At 41.3% G+C, this 12,745-nt stretch overlaps 1 protein-coding gene across 1 annotated transcript in view; it reads right to left on the bottom strand.

The window, feature by feature from the left end:
* Positions 1 to 11,786, bottom strand: part of SLC9A6 (solute carrier family 9 member A6) — a gene marked incomplete at its 5' end in the record, with an annotated part of 50,789 nt that extends 39,003 nt beyond the window's left edge. Inside the window, 5 exons of the mRNA XM_082864457.1 lie at positions 52 to 164; positions 468 to 544; positions 833 to 910; positions 2,522 to 2,721; positions 11,459 to 11,786. Of these exons, the coding sequence (XP_082720583.1) occupies positions 52 to 164; positions 468 to 544; positions 833 to 910; positions 2,522 to 2,721; positions 11,459 to 11,786 (796 nt within the window). The remainder of the gene's footprint in view (positions 1 to 51; positions 165 to 467; positions 545 to 832; positions 911 to 2,521; positions 2,722 to 11,458) is intronic.
* Between the last annotated feature and the right edge of the window lie 959 nt (positions 11,787 to 12,745).

Here is a 12,745-nt window from a genome sequence, read left to right as displayed (position 1 = left end):
AAACCACTGTACAACTTAAGTACTTAAGCTCCACACTCATGTAAAACATACCTGGATCAGTTGCTGATACGATAGCACCAAACAGCAGGCAATCTGTAAAGTAAAAATCTCCCGCAAGTTGTCCAGTTACTTTCATCAGTGTTACACAGCCATACATTATTGATCTGTTCAATAAACATATGTCTACTTTAGAAAAAAAATCAACTGTTAAAGAAGTTACAATACAGTAAGAACAGAAAGATGGGTCTACTGTAGTACTTTGTGACTAATCCCAAATTTACTGCATGTCATTTAAATATGGTAAAGCCTTAGCCTTAAGGAAAATTCAAACAACTTATCTGTGTGAATACATTTTATTGCAAAAGTTCTTGGACACATTCGAGAATACAATACTGCAGAAGTCAAATATGTATTATTGTAAAATGATAATTTGAAGGCTAAAAGTGTTTTAAGCTTCAAGTACTTACCCAATTACGAAACAAGAAATTGCGGTTCCAAGAAAAGCATACGCTAAGATAGACCCAAGGTTTCGAAAGAAATGTCTCTGACGGAAAAAAAAAGTTACACCGTGTTAGAATACTCACCAATTATTTAAAAAAGAAAAGGTTTTCTATTCTAGTGTGCTATGCTAATATTAAATGCATTATTCATTCAAGGAAATAAGTAAGAGAAAGAATTTTTGTATGGGCATAAACTTCAGCATGTCAAAAGGATAGGAGAGGGAGGAGGGAGAGGAACCTGGAAGGAACTGCCTGTTTCTGAAGGTGTCAAAGATGATAAAGTCCATGGAGTTTAAGGCTGTTCAAAGTATATGAAATACAAAAGCACTTACTCTTTTCAGACTATATCCCGCATAAAATATGATAGGAGGAAGTAATATGTTGAAAAATACTTCTGGATCAAAAGTAACCTGTTAAAATAAAGAGTTCTTTTAGATGAATTCCCTCAGAAGATTTCTTATTACATTATCAAATGAGCAAAAAGAAAAAAAGATTAAATGTTAAACTGGCAAAAGGCAAGAATATTACCACTGTGGTAAGTGAAAAATATTTCATATAGGATAGCTGTTATTCCACTTCTCAACCAAATGACAAGGAGATGATGGCGTTGGAACAATCAGTTAAGTCCTATCTGTGCAAAGTATCTTAAAATACCATGATAGCAAAAATTTTTTAAATAAGAGAAAGTATGAACATGTCTGCTTTAAATAAGAGACCCAAAACTGGCAACATAAAATTTGGGGGTACAGCATTGTTGTTGGCAAGAGGAAATAGACTTCTTGCATAGGTAACATCTCTAAAGGTATATACCATAATATTGTGGTAAAAAGTTTCTGCACAAGTCAGATTTCTAGTCCTGACAGCCCATTCCTTTTTTTTTTTTTTTGTGGTACGCGGGCCTCTCACTGTTGTGGCCTCTCCCGTTGTGGAGCACAGGCTCCGGACGCGCAGGCTCAGCGGCCATGGCTCACGGGCCCAGCCGCTCCGCGGCATGTGGGATCTTCCCAGACCGGGGCACAAACCCGTGTCCCCTGCATCGGCAGGCGGACTCTCAACCACTGCGCCACCAGGGAAGCCCCAGCCCATTCCTTTTAATACCTATTTCCTATAATAATACAGACGCCCCCTTCTGTTCATAAGGCTGTAGTATTTGACATGAACACAGAGCAGCTACACATACTCATGCTAAAATTTCATTTCCTAGAACTCTTAAGGAACTGGAATTTTCCACAGGTGGAAAAAAACCTCTTGCTGCAAAGTAAACTGTAAGTTCGTATGAAATTTTTAAAAGCATTAAAGATGGTCAGGAACACAACCAAGTAGCTATAAAAGCCAAGTCCTGCCAATGTAGAAGGCAGAAGTGGAGGCAAATGGCCAAGGGTGGGCGAAAACAGAGACATGAGCAAAGAGGCCCTGAGAAGCTTCAGGATGGCAACTATGGGGAGGACAGGAGAAAGCAGCTCCAGGAATGTCTGGAAGCCAGTAAGACTGCAACCCAACCTACATCAAGCTTCACGCACACCATGGTACAGTACCTGATACTCAGGCTGAGGCCCCTGAAGTTGTGCCAGATTATGAATCAAAGAAAGATTAACTTGTGCTCAGCACAGAACACAATCAAGGCAAGAAAGAATTCAAAAAAATATTAATGGAATATTTTAGGTATTATCAAATAAACTCAATGTGCTGAAGTACTATAAAACTCTAAGGGCCATAAGCAAATTGAAAGAAACACTTATAAATTCTGCTTCACTCAATACTGGTCACCATTTATTACAACTGTAAACACTACAGAGTGAAACAAAAAGGGTTGTAGTACTTAGCCTCAATCAGAAAAGCAAACTATAGACATGTCAATTTCCTTAGCCTTGCATTACATTCGTTAATTGAGGTTTTACTCCATTTGAAAAGACTGATTATTCTAAATATCATTAAAAATGCATTATTTTTCTCCTGAATCACTTTGCTGCTATTATATACCTTAAAAAAAATCCAAAGATTCCCTTTAACGAAGAACTTACCTTTCTAAGCATTTCATTATCTTGAACGTTATTGAGCTCATGTGAACTGATCTCTCCTTTCAGCGTATACTCATAAAATTTTCCACTAACATTTACCAATAAGGTAGTTGGGCTTGACTGCACTTCACAGCTCAGGGTCACATTATTCACATCACTTGGAACATGAATGCCATATCGAAGCACAAGGCCCACCAAAAGACCTGGAAATAATAAAAGAATAATATAAGCTCTTCTTTCAGACAGAGACTACTTCTTTTGTACCCCACACATACCTTTGAATTGATAACAGAAAACCTCTTATGATAGTCCCTTGTGATTCTAAACTCATTTTTAGACCAAATGAAGTTACATTTTAAAGTATTACTAAATTCACAAATCTAAGAGTTCGATATTCATATAAGCCAGTGGGACAGGAAGGGAAAACATTCCCTAGGGTAACAACGTGTATCATTGCGTCCCTAGATCAAGATATAAATAAGTGATTAGGAAGGTAACAAAATGAGGAAATACCTTCAAGTCATCTGTACACAGAATATGCTCCAAGGTGTCCCAACCTAACTGTGTAATCATGTTAGAAATGTGTTTACCACCTCCATCCATCAATTCACAAGACTTAAACACATGCATTTCTCAAGTTATTCCTAAATCACATGGCTGGCCAAATAACACAAATTTTACAAATTGGAAAGTCAATAATTTTTCTAGATTGAGTTCTTCTAATACTAAAAGGTGAGATTTTAATTTTAAAATGTTTCAAAATCAAAACATGGAACAGAAGTCCTGACTTTGACACTATGATGTCAATGTATTGCTGGAATTTTACTTAGATCATCATATTGACATTCAAATATGCACAATGATCTAGGTACTATAAACCTATACTGATCAAAATGTTTAATAATGATTTTATTGAGATATAATTCTATACAAAGTTTACCCTTTTAAACTGTACAATTCAGTGGTTTTTAGTATATTCGCAAAGTTGGATATTGATCACTACTATCCAATTCCAAAACATTTTCATTGCTCCACAAAGAAACCCTAGACCTATTAGCAGTCACTCTCCATTTCCCCTACCCTGACTCCCATCCCCTGGCAACCACGAATCTACTTTTTCTCTATGCCTATTCTGGACATTTCATATAAGTAGAATCCTACAATATGTGACCTTTTATGTCTGGCTTCTTTTACTTAGCATAATGTTTTCAGGGTTTATCCATATTGCAGCATGTATCAGCGCTTCATTCCTTTTTACGGTCAAATAATGTTCCAGTGTATAGATATACCTCAACTGCAAATTGAACTCAAACGTCTGGAACTTTCCTTAACTCCACTATTAGTGGCATTTTACCTTCCTGTCTCCTTTCTCCTTTCTCTTTCACCCTAACCAGTCAGCCTTTCTTTTAATATATATGATTGGACTACTATGCTAAGTAGGCCCCCGGGGTTCACAGATGAAAACAAGGTCCCGCCTTCAAGCAGCTCTCAGTCCAGTTAGTGAAAACAGACTGAATAAACAATTATAACACGATATGTGTGTGTGTGTGTATGTGTGTGTGTATATATATATATATACACACATACACACACACACACATATATACAAAGTATTATAAAAACAGAAAAGATGTACCTAAGGAAGCCTGAGGGAGTGGGACATTAGGAAAGTCTTTCCAGAGGTGTCACCTAAGCAAGTAACAAAGTAAGAGAAAATGGTTGTCCAGGTAGGAGGAATAGTAGTACATACCCAGTCAAGGAAGAGTGAGAAAACACAGCCCGTTTAGGGGATCATAAATAGTTCAGTATGGCTGGGATATAAAGTGGCAAGAGTTGAGGTGTGAAACAAGAGACCTCGCATGTTGGGGAAGGGAGTGTAGACTTTGTCCTGAAAGCAAAAGGAAGCCACAGAACCATAGATGTCAAAGGGCTTGACATCAGATTTTTATTTTAGCAAGACTGGTCTAGACTACAGAGGTTCAGAAAGGTCAGATAGAAGGCCACTGAGGTCATTCATGCACTAAGAGTGCAGGGCCTAATCTAAGAGAGCAGAGATAGGGAGAGAGGGGGATTTTTTTTAGAAAGTATTATCTTGTAGAAGGATGTGGTGACTGACTGGACTGGGAGGAAGGGAGATGAAAAACTAAGAGGAACCTAAATTGACTTGGCAACTAGGTGGGTAAGCTGGCCTAGGCAATCGGGGGGTAGGAGGGCCAGTCAGTGGGACAGGGAACAGACTTACAGGGGGAAATGCGCAGCTCCGTTTTGGACATGTTGAGTTTGATGTACCTGTGACACATGCACAGTTGAGTATGTGGGATCCGGACCTCAAGGAAGGGGGTGGATCTGGACTGGAGATATACACTTAGCAGTCATAAGATGGTTGAAGTGAAGCACAGATGGGATTACTTAGGGAGCAAACAAAGCGGGAAGAGGACTATGGATATATGCTCGGAGTTTTATGCCAAAATTAAGGAGTTGGTAGAGGAGAAGGAGATGATGAAGGAGTCTAAGAAAGAAAAGCCACAGGAGTAGGAAGAACAGAGGAGGAAGCGGTGAAAACTAGTAAATGCTGCAGCAAAGTCGAGGAAGACAGGCATTAAGAAGTGTCCATTGGGTTTGGCAACAAGGAGGTCATAGGTGACCTTGCTAAGAGCAGTTTGAGTGAAGAGGTGGGAGCAGAAGCCAGAGTGGGAAGCGATAAAGCAGAAACGGGGAGTGTAAGAGCAGTAGTTGGCTGAGAAGGGAGGAGGAAGCAGAGATGAAGGATCCTTCTGGTCAACTTACAGTCACATGTATTTTTTTTAAGTGAGCAGCAACGAGTAACTGGTAAACAGTACAATGACATCGACTCTAAAAAACGTTTTAACAAAGGTTCAGATTTAAAATAAATGAAAGATAAAATATTTGCAAATCATATCCTGATAAGGGGCTAATATCCAAAATATATAAAGAACTCATACAACTCAAAACCAAAATAACAATCTGATTAAAAAATGGGCAGAGGATCTAAATAGACATTTTTCCAAAAAAGACACACAGATGGCCAATGGTACATAAAAAGATGCTCAATATCACTAATCATCAGGGAAATGCAAATCAAAAGCACAATGAGATATCACTTCACACCTGTTAGAATGGCAATTATAAAAAAGACAAAAAATGGCAAGTGTTGGCAAGGATGTGGAGAAAAGAGAACCCTTATGTGCTGTTGGTGGGAATGTAAACTGGTGCAGCCAGTATGGAAAACAGTATGGAGGTTCCACAACAAATTAAAAAAAGAGCTACTATATGATCCAGCAATTGCACTTTTGGGTATTTACCCAAGGAAAATGAAAACATTAACTCAAAAAGCTATACGCACCCCTATGTTCATTGCAGCATTATTTACGATAGCCAGGATATGGAAACAACCTACGTGTCCATTGATGGATGAATGGATAAGATATGGTACATATACACCATGGAATATTATTTAGCCATGAAAAAGAATGGAATCTTGCCATTTGAAACAACATGGATGGAGCTCAAGGGCATTATGCTAAGTGAAATTAGTTAGACAAAGAAACACAAATACCGTATTCTCTCTCTTATATGTGGAATCTAAAAAAAAAATAAAAAACAAAGCTCAATAGATACAGAGAACAGATTGGCGGTTGCCAGAGACATGGGGATGGGGATGGGAGGTGGTAGAAATGGGTGAAGGGGGTATAAATTTATTTAAAATTTAAAAATAATAAATGAAAGATACACTTTGAAAATATCTCACCTCCAAAAAAAGAAACAAAATTAAAAAGTGATGGCTGGATATCAACCGTGTTTGATAAACATAACCTGGGAGAGAAAAGGCTATCAATCCATAGTCATCCTGCCTATATGATATAGGGACAGCTCTTTTCTCTACTATCTCACAAGACCTTCTAATTAAGATGTTCAGTAGTAGTAAGTTGTCCCATTACATTTATGTGTAAAAATCACAGTTAAGCTACTACAAACAGTAAAAATATCAGCATAAATTCTTTCCATATCCCCAAGCTTGACTGTGTAAGGAAGAGTACCCACTGGTTCTACCACGCCCTGACCCAATGCTGAAATGTCACTGGGTGCCCTGAGGAGGGCTCAGCACTTGGACAAATCTGAAACACACACCTTGGCAGTTAGAACACCAGCAAGGAGAATAATTACTTAGGTTGGAAAAAATCAAGATCCTTTTATAAAAGCATCAGACAGCTGAAAAATTGGAATTTCTTTGAATACAGTTGACAGATCAAGTTAACTTGGGTTCTGTGAAAGGTCAAATCCTAATCACAGAGTTAAAGCAATTCTCACTAAACAGAAAGTACACAAAAGGAGTGCTTTGTTAAGGGGATAAGGCAGAAAATTCTAGCCTCCTACATAGATAGAGGCACAAAAACTACTGATATCATGAAATTTAAAATTATCACTAACAGGCAACAAAGAGTACAACCACAAAGAGATATCTTTCACAAAACAGAGAAGTCCCATTCCTCCTACACATTCCTGACCCTCTTGTGCTGGAGACCCTCCCAGGGATACAGAACTCAGTATCACCCAAGGCCACGACACTGTATGAGCAACACTGTATGAGTCTCACAGTGGAAATTGGTTTTCTAATGGATTTCAGCACATTCTTCCAGATTATCAAACTAGAAGCCTCTAATAGTCAAAAATATGGAAGGAACATCACTGGGGTATTGAGTGTGGCCAAAATTGATAAGATTTCTACAGATTAAAAAGTATATGTATGTGTGTGTGTATTTATTTATGTGTGTGTGTATATTGTGTGTATGTACATATATAACACTTATCTACTTCTTGAGGAATGCTGTTAGATTCTGTCTGAAAAGCTAATTGAACTACTACAAATCTCTCAGTCATTATTTTCTCATCTATAAAATGGGGATAAATGACTTGCCCAACATTACTTGGCATTAAGTGGCAAAACCAGAACTGAAATCTGGGTTTTCTATTTCCAAAGTCTCTATAATTTTCTAATCACCTCCTTGCTCTCTCATCACTACTAACTTGCTCTCTGGTGGTTATGTCTCCATTCTCTCATAAGCTTCCCTCACAACTCACCTCCAAAACCCTTGTAACTTTAAGTGTTAACTCCCTTCATATCCAACCTTATTAAATTTAGTACAGTAGAGTGTAGGAGAAAAAGCACAAGTTTGGAAGGCAGAAGTATGAATTCTGGCTCCATCAAGTTCTAGTCTGTGATCCTAGGGTACATAACTTCTCACTGAACCTCAGTTTCCTCATATGTAGTGATGATAATACTAACCTGTTTTGTCTTTATAGATAAGTTTTATCTCTTCAACATGAGGCAATATGGTTTAAGGGGCTAAGAGAATGGGGCTCCTGAGGCCGATTGACTGTATTTGAATCCTGCCTTAATACTTACAAGTTATGTGACTTCGGGCAGGTCATTTAACCTCCCTGTGCCCCAATTTCCTCATCTGTAAAATGGGAAAGATAATAGTACCCGTCTCACAGGGTCGTTATGAGGTTTAAATGAGATGATATTTGTTGAGCACCTAAGCAGTGTCTAACACATTATAATGCTCAGTAAACACTACCTATTCAGTCACTAGATTGTAAGTGCTTTGAGGACACGGATGATGACTCATATCTGTATTTCTCATCATATCGCATACATCAAAGACACTTAATAAATATTTATTGATAAATCGCATTAGTTAAACCTAGGACTCTGGATGCTGTAGTTTAAGGCATAATAAATATTGCTTCCCTGTCTTCTGATTTTTATACCATCTGTAAGCATACTGCAGTGAGTGATCACTTTTCAGACTTACTAACGGTGACTCACTTTTAAGCTTCTTAAGCAAGCTAGCCCAATGAACAGAACACTTGGGTGCTTCGACATTGTAACTGGGGCAATTAGGCTATATTACAATCTAGAAACTGACCACATTGGCAACTTAATCTCTCTCTCTCTTTTTACCCCGGCTTCTCAAAAAAATAAAGGAGAAGCTTATTTTAAGTAGCATTTTTCTGGGATTTAGATAGCTAAATCATCAGTGGGCTGAATCCTGGAGGTCTGGACATTCCCAGAGTAAGAAGCCCTTTCATCTGGAAGTCAAGCTGAAAAATAAAGGTCTTAAAATAATACATTAACGTAACAGCTATAATGGTACAGAGTCGTAAAAATAGGTAAATGGCAGATGGTAATTAGGATTAGAAAATGTCCATTTCCATGGCAGTGAAAATACTTTGACCCAGCCCCATCTTTTCTCAAACTGGACTTGGGAGTTGGTCAGGAGGCTGTTCATCCACAGCCCCCATCACCCATATTGAGAAAATGAGACAGGCTAAAGAATGCCAAGTCGTGGCAAATCAACCCAATTCGACTCACAGATAACACTCTTTCACTTTATATTCCACAAGAGATACCCTTGCTTTTCCTTCACAAAATACCAACACTAAGGTACTCCATCGCTTTTCATTAACTTAGAAACATCAGGGAAAGCAATCAGTAATCCCACTTTTCTCCTTTAGCCCAAGAGTTAGAGGAGGTTAATGATTATCAACTACCAAAGAGCAAATATTTTCAGGGAAATTCTAAGTCCCTATTTGATTTTTATAAAAAATACTATATCTGCCTCTTAACTTACAAGACTGAATAATTAAAAGAACTATTCTGAGCCTAACCTGAGAAAATGCAGTTATAACAGCAATAATAATAATAGTATTGCAGCTCTCATTTAATGAGCATTTACTTAGGGGTCAGGTACTAAGCTAAAAACATTTCTTCCTCACAATAATGCTACTATCATTGTTCCTAACTTATAGATGACAGTGTAAGAAGGTAAGGGACTTGCCTAAGATCACACAGAGTTATTGGCATAGTAAGACAGGAACCCAGGTCTGACTCTAAAGCAGGGGTTGGAAATCAGAGTGATGGTCTGTTTTTGTATGGTCCAAGAGCTAAGAATGGCTTTTAAATTTTTAAAGGTTTACAGAAAGGAAAAAAACAAAACAAAGAAAAAAATGCAACACATTTTCACAACACAGAGATTGATGTGATCCACAAAGCCGACAATATTTACTCTCTGGCCCTTTACAGAAAAAATCTGCAGACCTCTGGTCTAAAGCCTTACATCTTTAACCACTTCATCACACTGTATCTCTCTACAAGAAAGAGGTTTCTGTGATCAGTTCCTTCTTTTAACACCGTAATACTTACTTGGCATTTAATGGAATTTAAGATGCCTTTATTTTCTTTATATGACCTGTCTACCCAAGAAGGATAAGTTCCTTGAAGGTGGGGATCATATACTTCTTTGTATTTTCTGTGCATAACATAGTAGGCTGAGTAGCAAAGGTTTGTTGAGGATAGTAAATAAATCACACACAGGTATACAGAGAAATTATATAGAGATATATAGCTTATCTGGCTAATTTAGCTTAAGGAGCGCTGCAAATAGAATGCAAAAAAAACCCCATGAAACATGAAAACCACCCAATATGTCTAAAAACTAAGAATCTTAGGGAGCAAAGATATTTTGCACACAGGCTTAGAATTTTACTACCTTACAAATGAAAAATAAGCCTGAGTTCCTGCATTTTCCTGATGGACACAACTACCTTTCCTTGCTATGCTACCCTTGAGCTGCAGGTTCCAGAAGCCTGTATTTACTGGAAAGGGGCGGGGGGGGGGTGTGTGTGGAGAAAGGTCCTTTTGTGCCAAGGCTTCTCCCACCTATCTGCAAGCCTGAGACACAAAGCTCAACAAGCTCATCAGTTTAAGCCTGTTCCAAATGAAGATAATCTTCGCTCGTGTACTGCACAGAAAGGATTGTTTGTCTGCCCTCATCTCTCCAGCCATATATGCCTCCGCGGTCATCTTAGATTAAGACAGTCAGCAATATGCATCTTTTCCTCTCATGAGGCCAAAATGCCTCCGAGTCCATGGTTTGATTTGCCCTTCTCTCCTCATGACCAAAAAATAATGATAAATAAGAAACCTCGCAAAGAAAGCACACTAAGACACAAGAACTGAAGCCATTTACTCAACGATCTGTCAATAATCTTATGCTACCAGCAAGTCACCCATAATACCGCATATGCGTGGTGTCCCTAATTACTGTTTGGCCGAACTGTCCTGATCATCCTACAGTACAACATGCTGCTGGAAGATCTTTACCTCTTGTCCTCACCGCGGCACGGCCTGAATTAGAAGAGGCAACCATACGTATCCATATCAGATATTACAGGCATAGTACAATACATCAGGACGTCATCAAAAATGCCCTAAGCCTTCTTCGGCTTCTTTCCTGTTCAGGTTTTTACTTGGGTACACGGGAGTCAGCTTTTCATTCTCAGCCTCCAAAGGACAGGGCGTAGCAAGATCTGGGTGATGGGGACTGGTGGACTCTGGCTCCAAAAGAACGTCAGATGCTGAGCAGCAGAGATACTACTGCAGCTTCAATGGACCTTAAACGAACTGACACCCAGAGAAATGGATCGCTATGCTGGCTTCCCCTCCCCCAGTCCTCAGCCTAATCTGAGACACCGCACCCACTCCCTTCCCATCCTCAGTCCCAGGTCCCGAGCTCGGTAGGCAGAGGCGGAGGGGGTGGCGGGTGCGGAAGAAAAAGGGGGTGGGGTCGGAGGAAAAAAAGGTGCGGACCGGCAGAGGAAAGGGGGGCGCGAGGCGGAGAAAACGGGGGGCGACGCTGAGGAGGAAACGGGGTAAGGCAGAGAACGAGGGGCGTAGCAGAAAAAAGGGGCGCGAGGGAGAGAAACGGGGGTGGGGGAGAAAGGCGAGACGGAAAATGGAAGGAATTGGAAGGGGAGCCGAACGTAGGCCGTGCAGGGCCAGGAGAGGAGGCGAGGCAGCCGGGTAGCAGAGAAGGGGGGGAGCGCCAGGGGCGGACACGGGCTTGAGGCACTTGCCATAAATCATAGCCAGGCCGGTTTCGTGCAGGAAGCGGGCCCGGCGGTGCTTGAAGAGCCAGATCGTGAGAATGGTGAGCGTGAGCAGCAGGATGAAGATGAGCAGATTGGCGCTGTCCTGCCGGTGGCTCTCCTCCGCCTGCTTCTCTGACACGATCTCCTCGTCCATGGCTCTCGCTTCTCCGCCAGCGCCGTCCGAAGCCCCGGCCCAGCGAAAGACTCCCACTGCGAGGAGCAACCAGAGCGGCAGCGTGAGCCGGCGGGCCCGGGGGCCACCGCCGCCGACGCCGCGGCGGAGGGGCGCCCGCAGCCAGCCGCGCCGAGACATAACTCCCCCCGCCCCCGGCCCCGCTCCTCACCCGCAGTCGCCGGCTGTCGGACCACTCCCCGAGGCCTCACGGGAAAGGGGCGGGGCCCCAGGGAAGCCGTCGGAGCGCGCGCCGCCGCCGCCGCCGCCGCCGCCGCCGCCGCCGCCGCCGCCGCTCTTAAAGGGGACGCGACACTCCCAGCGCGCTGGGCCCCAAGCCTTTGGCCTTCTGTCCCCCACTGCACCAGCTACCCGCTCAGGCTCCGCTGCCAGGCAATGAAAGACCGTCGAATCTAGGCCACTGCCTTCTGGAAAAGAAACCTGGGCTCAGCGTAATCAAAGCGTGGCAGATTGCGCTCTGTCTAGTTGGATCCTATTCTTAGAGCTCTCAGGGGAATCGATCTTTCATAACCCATCTCAATATTGTCCCCCAGTGTCTCTTAACAGGATAAGAAGTTGTCCTCTTGGGAAGGGCCTAAATCTCCATCTGTAATTTAAATCGGATTCTGCTTGTTCTGTCCTCGTAGGGAAAAAAAACAACAGCACTGTAGTAGTTCACAAATAATTGACTCAAAGGCAAGGATTATGTGTGTGTCTGTATGCTCGGTTTTCTCTACACGTAAATTACCTGGTGTGAGTCATCTCTTGCAGATAAACTCTTCAATCTCACAAAGATTCAATCGGTTTGTGCTCGAATTCACCCATGCTCCAAACACTCCCCTCCCTCCCCAGGAAGAAATCTTTTGTGCTGTGATCAGTTTCTCCTTCCCCTCTTGCTCCTTTTCCCTTCTATCTTAAAGCAGATTTCCCCAGCTCAGAAGCCACCTTTGACACCATATCTCATCTCTCTTCTTCAAAGGGTATTTTCCCTGTTCTCAGCCTCTCAACCTTGCACACCAGAATTTTCACAGTCCTCACCTCTTTGAGAACAGCAGATTTCTATTTTCTCCATTCTCCTCAGATCACTCATTAGTCTTTGT

Source organism: Leucopleurus acutus, assembly GCF_964270905.1.
Source record: "Leucopleurus acutus genome assembly, chromosome: X".
Classification (NCBI taxonomy): domain Eukaryota; kingdom Metazoa; phylum Chordata; class Mammalia; order Artiodactyla; family Delphinidae; genus Leucopleurus; species Leucopleurus acutus.
This window is presented reverse-complemented; position numbering and strand designations above follow the sequence as displayed.